General features: G+C 39.3%; 1 protein-coding gene across 1 annotated transcript in view; it reads right to left on the bottom strand.

Moving 5' to 3' along the window:
• Positions 1 to 259: 259 nt before the first annotated feature.
• Positions 260 to 17,141, bottom strand: part of tmtopsb (teleost multiple tissue opsin b) — a 49,800-nt gene continuing 32,918 nt past the window's right edge. The window contains exons 3-4 of the mRNA XM_004551850.3: positions 16,211 to 16,444; positions 260 to 3,443 (exon numbers count right to left, since the gene is read on the bottom strand). Coding sequence (XP_004551907.1) covers positions 3,147 to 3,443; positions 16,211 to 16,444 — 531 coding nt within the window. The 3' untranslated portion in view covers positions 260 to 3,146. The remainder of the gene's footprint in view (positions 3,444 to 16,210; positions 16,445 to 17,141) is intronic.

Raw genomic sequence — 17,141 nt, forward strand, 5'->3', positions numbered from 1 at the left:
CTGTATCAAATCCTCTAATAGCCTACTGGTTTGGAAATTGGGTCAGGAAAAAAGGCTTACCCTCCTTCTTCAACCAAATTGGAAAAAAAATCCTGCTACAGTATCTGCAAACATAGTTGACAAAACATCAAAAGCATCATCCAGGTAAGGAAATTCCAAAAAGTTGATTCTGCTTATCTGGACGTAGCGTTTTCATCTAAGTGACTTCTTCAGTCTCAGCTGACTGCAGGTTTCCGCAACCTTATAAACAGTGCATGTGCATTATGAATGAAACTAGCACAACTGACGAACAATGGGCCGTGATATCAGTTTCCTGATCACAAATGATCAACAACCACTGATCAAAGACCATTGATTAATGACAATTGACAAAGGGCCACGAGTAACAATTTACAGAGTTCAGGAATGGCTGCAATCACAGCATTGTAAGATGGGGAAAGATGTACCCTTAGGTCCCCTCCTCGATTCAGAGATGGCCTTTCCTTTTTCACATAAATGGCCTCCTCGACTCCCTGATCAAACCAGCGTTCCTCCCTGTCCAGGATGTGTACATCCTCGTCATTGAAAGAGTGTTCATGGCCTGTAGATAGGCTAAGGAGTCTTGGTCTGACGAGTTTGCTCTTCTGTGTTTTGCATTTCACTTATCCGCAGGTTGTCTGGTTTCCCCGATGTATAAATCATGGCACTCCTCCTGGCACTTGACAGCGTACACTATATTACTCTGTTTGTGTCGGGGAACAGGATCCTTGGAGTGGACCAATTTTTGGTGCAGCAGGTTTTGGGGTTTGAAAGCCATGGAGATGCTGTGTTTATAGGAAATGCATCTCAGCTGTTCTGATACTTCTGACACAACAGATCACTAAGGGCTTTTGCTTAAGCAGCAGTTGTCCTTATTCTCTCCTGGATTGACCTGGATTTCACAAATGTCCAACTAGGATAATCACATTTACTCAGGGCCTTCTTGATATGATGTTCTTCTGCTTCCCTGGCCGCTGTATCTGTGGGGCTGGCGTTGTAGTGTCCTGAGTATGCCCAGCATACTCCAGTGGATGATGAGAGTCATAGTAAAATGAACTGATTCTTATATAGCGTTTCTACTCTCCCAGAGTACTCAAAGCGCTGTATACAACATGCCACATTCACCCAATCACACCCATTCTCACAAGCACTGACTCTAAACCGAGTGCTTTTCTAACGACATTCACACACATTCACACTCCGATGGATGCATCGGAGGTAGTATCTTGCCCAAGGATACTTGGCATGCAGACTAGAGGAGCCAGAACCACCAACGTTCCGATCAGTAGGTGACCTGCTCCACCTCCTGAGCTACAGCCACCCCGGAACCTTAAATAATTAGTCAACCCCAAGGATCAGGTCCCCCAGCACAGAGTAATATAGTGTACGTTGTTAAGTGCCACAGGATTGCCATGATTTATACATCAGCGAACCTAAACAATCTCTGGCTAAGCAAATGGCACCACACGGTATAGCTAACTCGCCAGGCCGGCAGTGTATTCACACCTACAGACAAGTGGACACTCTTTCAGTGATGAGGATGTACACACCTGGACATTGAAGGCCATTTATGTGAAAAGGGAAAGACCATCTCTGAATCGAGGAGGGGGCCTAAGGATACATCTTTTCCCATCTTACAATGCTGTGATTGCAGACATTCCCCAACTCTCTGTGAATGGGTCAGTGGTTGCTGATCAATGGTCATGACACTTTGCATATTAATGATCAAGGAACTGACCTCACAGCCCATAATCCCTTTAGTGTGCTAGTCTCAGTTATTATGCAAATGTACTGTTTGTGAGGTTGGGGAAACCTGCAGTCAGCTGGGACTAAAGAAGTCACTTGGATGAGTGACAAAACATTTGTCCCAATGTAAACACTACGTCCAGTTGAACAGAATGAACTTTTTGGGATTCCCCCTTTGCACAAACAAAACAAAATGAAAAAAAAAAAAACAGGGATAGTAATCATCACCAAACAATTCAGTGGTTCTGCAAAATGTTCCTGAATTGGTTCTGTTAGTTACATAAAAAAAACACACACATATCCATACAAGCAAAAAGCTTAGCTTTTTTAAGCACTCTGTGGTTTTTTTCATTTCTCTTTGTAATTGATTTACCGGCACATCTTCCTCTCCATTGGGACATCTGAATCATTAAAGTGCAGTCGTGCTTATTTCCATACCCATTACTGACATACTAGCAGTGGCCTAATAAACATGCTAATTCCACACACACACACACACACACACACACACACACACACACACACACACACACACACACACACACACACACACACACACAAATATACACATCTGAATACACGCAAATAAAGGGTTTAATTTCAAACGCAATTAATTACATAAAGACACATACTTGCAAACACATTACAATGTGCTATAAACCATTTAGTAAATCTGTATATACAGCTAGTAACTGCTAAATAATGGGGGCTCAAATCAAAGTGTTGTCGATGTATCCGTTCCAAATGCACTGTTGTTAAAACCAAGCATGAGTCCGTCCACAAAAACAACCATTATGTAAGCAGAGCCCCCATCTCATCGTGATTAAACATTTAGTAAAAGCGAATATCCACTTTTTCTAAAACAGCAGGCTTCTTGTTTTGTAATCTTCCTCTCCACATTGGCACTGCGTGGGTCATGTTCTGACCATACATCCCTGACCATTTCTGCAGAATTAGGTAGAATTATCCGTCTTCCAGTGTGGAAGAAATACATGGTCCTTAATGGTAAACTTTAGGCAGAGGTAAGTGAGCTTTAATGCAACATTTGTGCTCTTGTGTACAATGGATGTGATTATGTCGGGTACATCCTAATGGCAGAAGTGTGTGGTTTTAACACATAGCACTCTGTGTAGCCCTAATCTTCAAATCTGTCTTCTGATTTGTACACAGAGCCTCTATCCCTGTTTGCCGACCTCACACAGCAATGATAACCTGTTCTGGGATTAAAGCATCCCAGCTTGTATTTAAAACTCCCACTGCGGTCCCACTGCAATCGTTCTTTCCAGCTATTAAGAGGATTTGTTTCTTAATTGGAGACCTGTTCTCCCGCTCGTTTGCGCCTTCTTGTTTCTCTGAGCAGTCACCTCCTGTTGTCTCTGTTTTTATTCCCTATAGTGAGCCACCAGAATCAGTTTAGGTTTGAGGCTGACAGCAGTAGGAGTTTGGGAAACCACACAGTCTCTTTTTGTTGGAGATTGAGCCACGTGATTGGCTTCCTGCGAGGACTCATGAATGGAGTGGGGTGTGGGCAAGGCTGTGGATGGAGCGGCGGCAAACACCTGGGGTTCCTTCTCATGGCGGTTGGAGCGGAATGTCTTAGTCACCCGAGAAAACGTCTTTAAGGTGGAGCTCTGCTCAGGGATGGAGCAGCTGAAGAATGCTGTGAAACACCTGTAAAACTACACAAAAACACACAGACACACACAGGATTAGCCGCAGAGTGGTAATGAGTTTGTTAATGGCTGAAATCTGTAGATTTGGGTGTTTGGTTAGGAGGTAAAAGAGGTGAACGTGACTGCAGGTGACTTTTGACTTGATGAATATTAAGATCTCTGATCACCTTTTCACCTCACCAGATAAAGCTTGTAACCTCTTACCAGAAAGAAGGCCAACTTTTTCTAAGCACATTTTGCAATATGTGTAATAACATGATTGAAACTATATGTGTAATATATTGAATAAATGTTTTAATCAAATGCCACTACTCAAAGCTTAATAAAAAGGATATCGAAGAATAAACATGATATAAAAATGATATAATTCCCACAAGAGACATAACAAGACTTGTTTCAGTAGTTTGCAGTAAAATTTAGGAATAACTTAAGCTGCTTTAGACTGAATAGAACTGTAGTACATCTACACACTGCTTTGCAACCCACCTCAATGCCAATTCACCCTTTCATGACTAAATAATTCAGTGTCACCTCTGTCACTGATGCTTGCTTTTTTGTGTTGAATACAGATTACTGAAGTTCAGAATAACCATCTTATTTTGACTTCCAGGGGTAAAATCCTAATGCATGCTGTAATGACATAGTACTATGAGTAGAAACAGGTTTGGGCTCCAAGAAGTGACTGACAGCGTTCCGTTACGTTTGCGTGTGTTTTATGCTGCTGCACATCAGATGCTTTCCGCATGGTTTTGCATGGTGGATGGTGCTTTTCTGCAATCATAATTGACTTGACTCTGGACAAGATGTTGATGAGGAATTGAACCACATATCAGACCAAATGCCACTGATCTTCAGTCCAGTTTGTGTGTAATTTGGCATACTTCAGCCTTTTCTCACTGTTTCCCTTCCTTAAGAATGCGTTTTTGACAGCCATCCTTCCACTGAGTCCATTTCTGATGAGGGTTGAGCAAACAACAGATGGATCGACTCAAAGGGCAGCTGTATCTCTCAGGCCCTGAGTCAGGTCTTTGCTGTATTTTTTCCCCTTTTTCTTAAGGACGTGCCTTTCAGATACTTTTATTTTGCTGTAAATAATGCTTTAGGATATCAGTACACACAGCACACCGTTCTGTGATATATCGTGTTTTCAGCTAAAGCTCTTTGGGAATCCCTTTGTTGGATCAAAAGTGCTGTTTCATGCCTGTCTGACGGTTACCTTTTGTAATTTTTAGACAGATCACTAATAACGATGTGATTGAAGATCCTGAACTGAAAATGAGTGAAAAATCAGACAACATCCAAAGAAAAACTAGGAAAAGAGATTCAAAAAGGATGGACAAGTTTTGCACAATACTGTAAATCCTGTACTTACTAGTAGTAGTAATAGTATTTAACTGAGGTTTGCACTGAGTATAAAAAGTGAAACAGACAGCACAGCAGAAAGACTGGAAAACAATGGAGAAAAAAAGTAATAGTAATCATTCAGCAATAACAGCAAACACTGAAAATACTGATAAGAATAGATGTTTCTCTCCAGTGTTCATAACTTTGGTATATTTCAGATATTTGTTAACAGAAGTGTATTAATGTAAGGAATAAGAGACAGCAACGAAATGACCAAGAGATCAGAACTAACTGGATGTTGCACAGACAGAAATACCATTTAATGATAATCATAGTGAAGTCATTGAAAAATAAGAGGAGGTTTGCAATTACACACTTCCAAGTTTTCTGTCTTCTGCATGTTTTGAGTCCGGCAGGCATCCCCTGGATAAACGTAGTGTACTTAGTATACTCCCCAGTTCCACATGTATACTTAAAGTCTACTACATTTCCCCAGGGTGCTGCAGATCAAACAAGCGTGCTGCATGAAACACGACACCTCGGCATGCAGTTTCCTCCAGCATGTTAGCACCCTTTGAAAATGTAGACACCCACTTATTGATATGACAAATGAGACCAGTTTGTAGTGCTTTTTAACTAAGACACTTGAGCAATTGGCTGATAATTCCTCATATGAGCCAATTAATTTCTGTTACCCTGAGGAAATTATGCAGCTTTCAAAATTAGCTGTGTGCTTTAAATCTGCTCGTCTCAAATCCCAGTGTGTTAATCAACTAGAGAGATGTGCCTGGGGGAGAAAAAAAAAGAAAATGTTGGTTTGAAAGTAAAACCGCAGAGAAAAAAGAAAAGGAGAGAAGTGGGAAGGAGAAATTGGGGAGGAAGGAGGGCGAGCTGACGTCAGGTGGGATTACAGCTGAGATCAGACACAGACTGGGATCTTATGATGAACTGATGAGTGACCAAATCCTCACCTGCCACTCCAAACCTGTGGGAGTGATTAACACAAATGAACATGTGATACCACCTTGATGTGAAGTGTGGTCTTTAATGCAAGAGACTGGGGTTGGTGGGTGGGAGCGATGATGTGAGGGTTTCACAGTTGGTGGTGTGTTTTTCATCTTCGATGGGCGTCTGCAGCTATTCTTTGCAGTGCAGTGTTGAAAACAAAAGCCAGGCTCATTCAAGGGATTTACTTTATTTTTCAGACGTATGAAATAACACATGGCAGTGTTAATAAACATGCTCAATATCATCATTTCTATTGTGCAGAAGTTCTGGTGGTATACAGCAAATAGGAGTTTGCAAAAGGTAAATAAATAGACAGTCGTTTTATTATTTCAAGACAAACTGGAAAATCTATTAAACCTCTAGAGTTTGTGCTGTGCTGGAAAGGTGTTCACAAGAATAGAGCCCACATTTATGATTCCAAGAGGAACTTATTTATTAACTTATTTCAGTCATGTATACTGTTAAAACCTCTGATGCTCGTATTAATGTGGCCAGAGTTTCAAATAATGAAGTAAAAATGCAAACAAACCCTATAACTCCAAAACTTTAAATACTCCAAACACTATGCTACTTTTTCCTGAAGAGATATGTGGCCCTCACAGCACACCAGAAAACATTAGTAAAAACTGGCATTAGTAATACTAATCCATACATTGAAACACTTAAAAGGGACGATTTTCTGCTGAATAAGTACTTTTAATTATTTATGTACAGTTGGCCAGTCATACATTTTATCTGTAGGTGTTTTTACATTGTTTTATTGCTCAGTGAATAGTTCTACAAAAGAAAAAGAAAATACCTCCAACACACGACATTGGCAGCTAATGTTAAACATTTTGCAGCTCACTATATAGGAAATACTATTTTACAATTCCTCAGCCAGGAAGCAACGCTAAAAGATGAAGACGTCCATACAGAGTGCAGCAAGATACAGGCAGTGAGCACACAAAAAGAATAAAATGCATGTTGTACAAAATCATGAAAAGGTCCAATTTACCTTGGTATACTGTGGAGGAAGGTTTTTTTTGTGTGTGATTGCCCTATTCACAAAATGTTGTTGTCTCCACTAAACTATGACATCATTGTGGATATTAAAAGCAATAAAAACGCTTGGAAAAAACAGACCTGCTTGTGTGGTAGCCTGCTTACATGCTGATGGTGGTTATATTGATTTCTTTATTTGATTTCTCTCAGCTTTGGTAACTCTGGTGAAATGGACTGCATCACAAAGAGAGACTGAAAACGTAGCTGTGTGGCCAGTCTTCTGGAAACAGACACAAGTGATCAGTGCTGCATGTGTCCAGTTGTTTCATATCTACATGATTTCACCTCTGCGCTGCGGTCGGCCCCCGTGAACTGTCTTTATGTGTAGTTTCTGTGTTCGTTCATCTCCTGTGTCTCCCCAATCAGTCGTGTCTCCTTGTCAAGTCCGCGTCTCCATGTCTGTCTCCTGTTTCCTGCTTTATTTTGATAGTCCCTGTCCTGTGTGTGTGGTGTATTCTGCTTTGCTTCCTTTGTCTCTTTATGTTTAATTAGTCCCAGCTGTGTTTCCCTCATCCTCGTTGCTCCCTGTGCTTTCCTTTGCTCTTTGTTGTGTCTCCTCCATATTCCTAGTTATCCTCACTCCTAGTTTAAAGTTCCTAGTTTCCCAGTGTCTTAGTTCCCTCGTGAACCTTGCAAATGGTTTCTGAAGTACAAACACAGATGGCCTATTAAAGTAAATTAAGTACATAATGTCAGATAAAAAATATGTAACAGCCTCCAGCCTGAATTTGTTAAAAAAAATCAAAGAGCTGTGTGCAAAGTTATATTCAGTTACATCATCGTTAGCTATAGAACAAAGGAAGCTCCCTGAAGATTGTTTCTAATGTAACTGAAATAAGACTGAAGTCCACTGTATTTTTGTCCATTATATGATAAGTTTAGAGTGTGGTAAGGTGGATAAATATTGAATTTTTGATGCGTTCGCCTGGAAAGACGATTATAAGAAGAGCGTGCCCATATGGAAAAGAAATAGTAAAACCTTATAAAAGACTTGCATAAGATGTGGCCTACTTCATATAGTGAATATAAGGCTTATATGATTTACTCATGAAAGTGGCCACTTTCTCATTACTTTCATATATTATTTTAGTAAAACATACAAGTTTCATTTATATAATTTTTCAGGGGATCTTATATCTGTTTTCACTCTTGTATGCTTTTCATATAAGTTTCACACAAGACAGATACAAACTTTATAAGATTTATATATATCTTTTCCATATGGGTGGGGCTGCTTTTGTTTTGGTGAGCCTACAACAGAAGACAGTAAAGCTCTTTGTTTGTAATGTAAGAAGTGGGTTTTTTTTCTTATTATAATTGTGGGCTGAGTACTTTTATGCGCTTGACACAATTAACTAACCACAGTGTGGCAACTCTAAATCAGCAATATTAAGATTTCTTCTTAACTGAAAGCACATGTGCTTTTAGCATCAAATCAAGCCAAAATCATGTCTGTTAAGTTTTAAAAAATAAATTGGTTAAATATACCGCTGCTTTAATGTGTAATCAACTGAATATTGTAGCTAATAAAGATGAGGCTTTTTTGGAAATGTTTGATTTCAGGGCATGAGAAGTAACCACAATGTAACAGCCAATAAAAAGAATTTCAAACACATAATGAAACATCACGTTACACATGGAATGTCTTAAGAGAAATCCTCGAGGCAGGTTTGTCTGTCTTGTGACTGATAAATAGCTAGTGACCATCGCTTGTGACTAATAGATTTTATCTCGCTCTGAATTGGAGATTGCTATACATGCATTTATTTCGTCACGCTTGGATTATTGTAATTCGCTGTTTATGTGTCTAAGCAAAGGTTCTCTGGATCGTTGTGCAAAACGCTGCAGCTAGACTTTTGACAAAATCCTCCAAGTACTCACATGTGACACCGTTGTTATCTCAGTTACACTGGCTTCCTGTTAAATTTAGAGTCAATTTTAAGATCCTGGTCTTGACCTACAGAGCTGTGCACGGACTGGGACCTGCCTACATCTTTGATCTGCTACAGCCCTATGTCCCTAGCAGGTCTTTGAGGTCATCTGATCAGGGCTTACTTGCTTTAAAAAATACTAAGAGGAGGACTAGAGGTGACAGAGCTTTTGCCATTGTGGCCCCGAGACTGTGGAACTCTCTCCCCCAAACATTAAGAACTGCGGACTCAGTAGCTGTTTTAAAAAAAAACAACTCAAAACTCACCTTTTTAAAACTACTTTTGGTTAATTTTTTGCCTGTTTTATTTTCTCTTTTTATGACTTGTAATGTGCAGCACTTTGTGATTCTGTCTTGAAAGGTGCTATATAAATAAAAATGTATTTATTTATTTATTTAAGGTGGTGAAGGCTGAAATATTGAGAGCTTCAAAATCAAGATGGTTGCCAATGACGATAGCTTAATACATCACTCTACGGATATAACAGATCTTTATAAAAAAAAAACCTGATGATGATTCATTCAACATTCTCAGTAATCCTGTAAGGTCAAATTGTTCATGAGTCACGAGCCACTCAGTCCACAGTGTTTTGCAGCACAAAATATCTTGGTGGAGAATTCAGGGGAGAGTCCAAACATACACCATCCTCTCCAAAATAAACAAGCTACCAAGCAGCTGGTCTCTTTGGGATGGAACTGGCTTTGGGCTCCACATTTGTAGTTCAACTAGGGGCGTCAATTACATTAAAACATCATAATTCCTCATTTTATGGCATTTGGCACTGGAGTAAAAAGCATTTTTCTTACACATGATGAATTTGAATTATAAGGAAGAATAGAATATAAGTATTCAAGTCTAAATTCCTATACATTGTACTTACTTTCAATATTTAGTTGAAATATTGAAAAAAAAAACATACAGCGGGTAGAAAATATGCACTTGCTTAGATGAAATGTAACAGAAATATAAAAGATAGTGTTAAACAGCCAACATGTAAAAAGTAAATAAGATGCTCATTACATTGTCTGTATAAACTGGGCTGGAAAAAGTAGCAGCTGAGGTCCGGGTCGTGAATCTGCACAGCGCTTAAAGTCTTCAACTCGCCTCAACACATTGCTGCCATAGTTATGGGCTGGGAGGAACTGAAGACTGAAAGCGCCACACAGTGCGGCCTCCCACATGGCCTCCCGAGAGCTTATCCGAAGTCCTGAAAGTTCAGTTAGTTGCTTAATCGTCACATACAAACCCTAAAAACTTTACCGTCGTAATATGTCAGCCATCAAAGACGGTTTAAATGTCTCACGAGCTCAAAAGTGACAACTTCAGCACCTGAACGACAGGCAGAGGCAGCAGATAAAAACAGACAGAGGCAGATAAAAGACTGTTTGCGTGAACGTATGAGAGAGAGGAAAAAAGGAAAAAGGTCACCACGGCACTGTGTCGCTCCCTGATAGTAACATGCTAATCAAAATCAAAGCCACGCTACCTTTGCAAGATTAAAAAGAACTTCATCCTTTACTCCTCCTGCCCATCACCTTTCTCTTTCCCACCTTTCCTTCATCTTAATGTCTTGTATACTTTTCCAACTTCTACTATATTTCTGACATTTCTTCTTCACTGCCAGTCTAACAAATTTTCATTTCATTCCTTCTTTCTTGAAAAAAGTTTCTTCATTTTCCTCCCCTCTTTTAACATCCATCCTCCAGCCTTTACGTCCAGCTTCCTCATTACAGTTATTTCTCCTGTCCTCCCTTCCTCACCTTGGATTTTTTTCTGTTTTCCCCTTTTCCTGTGTCATTTTCCATTTCCTTCTGTAATTTTTTTTACCTGCCTTCTTTTACTCTTTCATCCTTAATCTAACCTTGCATATTATTTCCTTTTTCCCGGTCAAGTTTAGCTTTTTCCTCCACCCAATCAACACGTTTGAATACCTCATATTCCCCTCATTTTTTCTTATGATTCATCGAGATGTCACAAGGTATTAAAAAGAAATAATTTTGTTGAGCTCTGGAGGTCACCGCTCATGAAAATGTAACACGGGGCATCTGAATCCTGTCAAAAACCATCCTGCCGTGACAGATTAACACATTAAAAAAAAACGCCTTGCGTCACTATACAAAGTACCATCGGAAAACATCAAACGATAGCTGAATTTAAAAATGCATATATCACAGATGACAGGATATGACGGAAAGAAAATTTTGCAAGAATACAAATGGATGAGATACGTTACGTTGATTTTGATGTAATTTGGCTGTTTTTCTGAGCTTGTTTTTTGAGTAAAAAAGGAGAAAAATATGTTTTAAAATTTAAATTACTGTGAGAAACTACTGAGTGGTTGTTAGGACTGTCATCACTCCTCCTGCTCAGCACTTTATTAGAAGGTTCCACTCTTGGAAAGAAATTGGCAAGAACAGCGTGAATCCAAAGACACAACTGGCTTTGTGTCAGCAGTTTGCACTCTTCCTGGTGTTGCTGTGAAGGTGTGAGGAAAGTTTTCTTGGCAGAATTTGTGCCCTTTAACACCAGTGATTTGAATACCACAATGTGAATGTCACTGCTGATTATACACAGCATTATTATGCTGGCTTGCTGCAGCATAATAATGCACCATATTACAAAGGAAAAATCCATCCATCCATTCCGTTTATCCTTTTCAGGGTCGTGGGGGTCGCTGGAGCCTATCCCAGCTGACATAGGGCGAGAGGCAGGGTACACCCTGGACAGGTCGCCAGTCTGTCGCAGGGCTAACACACAGGGACAGACAACCATTCGCGCTCACATTCACTCCTGCATTCACACCTATGAGCAATTTGGATTAATCACTTAACCTATTCCCACTATGGAAAAATCCAGTTTGGCTAAAATAACAGGCTTCTCTAGTCACCCAGACAGTTCTCACTCCCAAGATGTATGCTGAGATTTTGTCAAAGCCACGGGCATAAAGATATATATAACATCAGGTGTTGTAAACGCTTGTATCCATTCTTCCTACTATATGCCATTTTTCTTGGGAAACAATCCAGGTAGTAAAAATGATTAAAATGGGGAAATGAGTGCACCTGAAAGGTGGGAACAGCCAATGTTTCAGTTAAGTCTCTCTCCATTTGTTTGTACATCCATTTGTTTTGTTTTGTCATTCTCACACCCCACTGTATTTTGGTTTAAACAGAACTGAATAAATAAACTTTTTTTCTTTTTTTTGAGTTACAGGGAGGCTGGAGCCTATCCAGGCTGTCTGTCGCTGCCTCTTAAGTTCCAAAACAGAAAAATAGTCCACGAAAAGGCCGTGGGTGGCAACAGGTGGTTTGTTTCAGAACACACTTCTGACTTCTTTGAAAATATATGGCGTTTATTTCATGGTAAAATACAAAGAAAAAAATCAACCCAATAATGTCTTACAACTTAAACATAAACGAAAGTTAATTTGATTATATTTCAAAAAGTGGTCAACAAATCATTTTAAACCCTCGTCCTAACTGACATTTGTTAAACAAACAAAAAAAACCCCATTTCCACCACACCCCCTAGTGTGCTCTTAATCCCTTAATTAATGGGAGGGTCCAAAAGTTACCAAACTAACCACTTTTCCAAAACTTTCCCAAAAGTAAAATTAATTACAGACTGACAAAGCAAACTATGATATTCTTATTGTATTAAAGAAAAATCAAAAATGGATACAAATTATGTTTCATAAAAATTCAACAAAAATGGCCACAACACTGTCCTAGGGTAAGAGACCAGGTGCATACTTACAAGTCACTAGTGGCTGGGCTAATGCAGAGTGATGGACAGCCACTTACACCCACATGTACACGTACAGCCAAATTAGACCAGAGCCATACTGATATATCAGTCATATGTGTCAATATTTATACCAGCTGATGAATGAAACTTCAATAAGTAAAGCGGAGGGAGCAGAAACACCTTTCACGCATGTTTTGAGTTTTGACACTGCATAGTTTGTCCACTAAAGGACACTCTGCTCAGATGGGCTGGTTGTTGCAGGGCGTAAAAGACTAATTCATAACTTGCTCTGAGAATTATAAACAAGATTATTTTTAAGCTTCATTGTCATCAGTTTTGTGAGGATGAGTAAATAACTATACATAACAAATGTTTGGGAAATATGTTTTGTGTGTCTGAAAGCAAATAAATATAAAAAAAAATACTCGATATTGTCTAGTATCAGTCTAAAAACTCCCACATTGGTCGGGCTCTAATTTAGAATCCCCATAAACCTAACAAGCATGTCGTAGTACTCTAGGAGAAGGCTGGAGCGCTTGGGGAAACTTCTACAGGAAACTCTACACAGAAAGACACCCCTCCCACCCCCCGACAAGTTCGCAGATCTGAACCAAGTGCTGAGGCAAGAGTACTGATCACCGCATCACTTATGTTTTTCCCTTACTCAGTAAGGCAGGAAGATGAGTCCCAGGTGGACTCTTGCTTTAGATGTCAAATGCCCAGCATCCACCTGACATGACCTCCTCAGGAGAGGTTGTCAGGAGAGAAGTCTGACTGGAATGGTACACCTGTCAATCTACAATTCAGGTGTCCTAAGATGAACTCAGAAAGGACACGAACCTCCCCTGAAGAACAAGAAGGGCAAAAACCTGCTTGCTCTTGATTTCCAGTATGAATATGAATGAATGAATATGAATGCAGTGGATAAATCTGCAGAAATTATGCGATGCAATCATGTCTGCATGGGGCAGAAGCTCAAAGGAATCTTTCTAATGACTTGTAGAGGTAAAAAAGAAAAAAGAAAGTAGATTTTACCCAGTATCATTGTTTAGATGAACTTTTGACAACTGTGATAAGGTTTTAAGGTTTACTGACATAACAGGAGAAACCATAGAAACCATCGTTTTTTTCTCACTGTAATAAAAATAATTGCGTAAAGCCATCCTCTGTGTGCTGATCTGATTTGTTTGCAGTCATTAAATTAATCTGCTAATGACTGCTTTAAAGATTTATCTACAGTGAAATTGCTAAAAAGCACCTTGAAGTTTGATCTGCTGTCATTTAGGAACAGCAGTAACATCAACTAAATGTCACTGATGTGTATCACAACTGAACAGCGGGGCGAGGTGGGGGTGTTTTATGACTTTGACACCGTTAGAGTAATGTCAGCTCTGTCTTTGTCTGCGCTGCGTCTTCATGTGTGTTCTAGCTGAATATGTAAAGAAAGAGACAGCAGAGGGTGAGAGGACATCTGCTTGCTTTCTCCACAAGTGTAAATCCTATATTTCTTTAGTCACTGGATTTTTGCATAGAAACCTTTTGATACTCTGACAATTGAATGTTCTCATTTTTTTTTCCAAGCAGCATATTAATGGACAGAGCATCAGTCCTTACTGTTTGCAAGCATACATCACTGTAAATCACTGCATTTCACCTGCTTTGGTACTAACGAAAGTGAAAACGGGTGCACTGGAGAGGCAACAAACAGGCGACTCCCAAAAAGTGATTTTTCTAAAGAACAGCACAACAGAGAGGCCTCCCAGTGGCGTCCGCTCTGTTCACAAATAAGAGCAAAAATGAGGTGTAAGAACATTTTGTCCAATTTAAATACAGCACTGTTTTGTTCTCTAACAGATCATTATGAGCCTTTGGTAGGGACAGTGGCTGATATTCAGATTATTAACAAGAAAATATTTAACTTTTATTGTTGCCTCTGGTTGAGAAGTTTATGGATTTAATTGGAGTCAGAGCTGATACAAATGGCTTCTGGCAACGCTCGGTTAAATCAGCAAATCCACTGAACAATCAGCTGCTATGTAATATTTTTGTTTAGCTAAAAAAAAAATATCAAGGAGAGATAAAAAGATAATAGATTATTTTGCCTTGAAGATGGAGCGAGTGATGTTTTGCTCATATAAAGCCACAATTCTAAAGCCTGCATATGGCAGTTCAAAGATGAGTTTCTTTGAATGTCAGTGGAAGATGCAAACAAAGATGACGCTGCCTTGATGGTCGGCATGTAGAACGCAAAACTGAGAAAATGAATGTCCTTGAGAACTGTGCAACAAAAAAACCAAAATGACAATTGACTGCACTCCTAGAAAAGTTGCAAAGAAGCATTAACAGTGCAGTAAACCTTAAACAACCAGCAGTGAGCAACTGCAATATGAAGTTGAACCAGTCTTAATAACTACACCCAGTCAGCCATCAAGACAAGCTGAACTCTCTGTTTTAAGCATTCTTTAAGCTATCTCAATAAAAAACATCCACCCTCCAATTGTCATCCATATTTTATGAAAACCCATAAATTTACCAATAGCCTCAGAATAACAACGGTATGATCTTTGGAGAAGGTCAGAAGGATGTAGTGTCCTTTACATGCCTTTTATTATGTTTGCACTGTGTGTTTCTTTCTAAGATATCATTGATTTTTAAAGTTGTCCCTGTCAAACAAAGCACCTCTCTGTTCTTGTTCTCATGCCGCGTAGTGCTCATGCATTGAAAATGTCTGCAAATCCTCAGATTGTGGTAGTATATGTGCATTGTTAAGTGAATGCAAGTCAGCTGGTTGGAGTTTGAGGGTGCAGCTGTCTCTGGAACCGGCTGGCCATTAGTGATAATGTTTTCCCCTACTACTCACCAACGTTGCTTCTGGAATGACCTAAGGGAAGCTCCTCAGGGACATTGTGAGTGGAGTTAATTACATCATCAAGTATTATATCAGATTAAACTTGCAAACCATGTGACAGACTAGAAGAAGACTCAATCTCACTGTTTAAAAAGGTTCTTACTCAATTTATTACCCTCTAAATGTTAAATGTATACATCTCTTTTACTCTGTGTAAATGACATTAAGCCAGTGCTGTGAGAAAATTTTTTGCCCCTTTCTTGGTTTTGAAAACACCTAAATTTTATGGTTCCAGCTTTTAAATGTAATGTAATGTAAACGATCTCGTCTGCCTTTCAGTAATTTTGATAAATCTAGAAATTTGCGCTGTTGGTTGAACCAAGCAAACATTGAAAAGGTGTCATTTTGAGCTTAGAGTAGACTCAGATAAACCATTTGTGCCATCAATCAGAGCTGTGAAATCACAATTTAGTTTAGATATAGCTTCCAGGTGTGAAAAGAGTCTCTGTAAAAGGGTCAAATGTTTAATTTTTCATTTTGTCACAGAAAAACTGCTTTCGGTTTGGTTTAATTATAGGTAGGAAGGAAGGGCCACACAACATCCATTTGGGTAGTTACCCGCGTTTATGTCTGCATAAATTAGGTACCATAAACTGTATGCTTATATCTCCAACACTAACTAATCCAAACAAGATGTAGACAACCTTAAATGAATTATGATGGATCTACAGTTATAAAAGAGATGCTGCCTTTTCTACTGTAAGCATGTTTTAGAATAAAACTGAAGAGATGTTGAGAGAGAGTGATGTTTGCAAAAAAGTCATTAAGACAAATAAAGAGCACTAACCCACCTGTTTGTTCATGAATATGTAGATAAAGGGATTGATGACAGTGGACAATTTGGCCAGCAGTGACGGCATGATGGTCGCCTCTGGTGTCAAAAGATCATGCGGGCCGAAGGTTGCAAGCAGAGCTGCCACACCATAGGGCAGCCAGCAGACCAGGTAGCATACCACCATTGTGACAATCATCACCAGCACCCGCTGTTCTCTGCGACGGGTCACCACTGAACTCACGCTGCGGACCTGACAAAGAGGAAAAGACACTTTACTGATCTACTGTCATGATGCCAAAAAAAAAAAAACCAGACAAAAAAACAGTGGTGCTGCAATTTCAGCAGCTTGTAGACTTTTCTCCCCCAACAGTGGCATTAATCTCTGCTTTATTATTCCCTATGTCTGTGCCCCCCTGACCAGTTATAAAGCTGCCATACCTCCCCTCCAAAAGCACAACTCAGAGCTGACTTGTGTAAAAACACACCTTAAACCAGAATGCAAACATTAGTTTTCAAAAACCAAAACACCTGATGCACAATAACCTAAGACCATAAATGCAGACAGCAGCACGATGAACATCAAATAATTCAATCAATTGGCGGGACCCACAGAGGCCTAGAGCAGTAAAAGCAATATTCTTTTAGCAACAACAGAGACTAATCTGTATGATTTAATACGCTGGAAATCATAAATAAATAATTTCTATCATACATAAAAGAAGATGCGATTTTACTCAGGTAAGAAAAGAAAAAGGAGAAAACATCATAAAAAGTTACTCTTGTCTTTTTTCCCCATTTAATTTTCATCAAACTGAATTTTCAAGGTGGGTTTACAAACTCACAAGAAAAGAAAGAAGACGTCCTCAGACTGAGAGTGCTTGGAGATCAGTAAGAATTTTATTTAATCTAATGAATAATTAAGTGTTCATATTCTTCTCAGTATCTAG

The sequence above is a fragment of the Maylandia zebra genome, linkage group LG9 (genome assembly GCF_041146795.1).
Source record: "Maylandia zebra isolate NMK-2024a linkage group LG9, Mzebra_GT3a, whole genome shotgun sequence".
In the NCBI taxonomy this organism is placed as follows: Eukaryota; Metazoa; Chordata; class Actinopteri; order Cichliformes; family Cichlidae; genus Maylandia; species Maylandia zebra.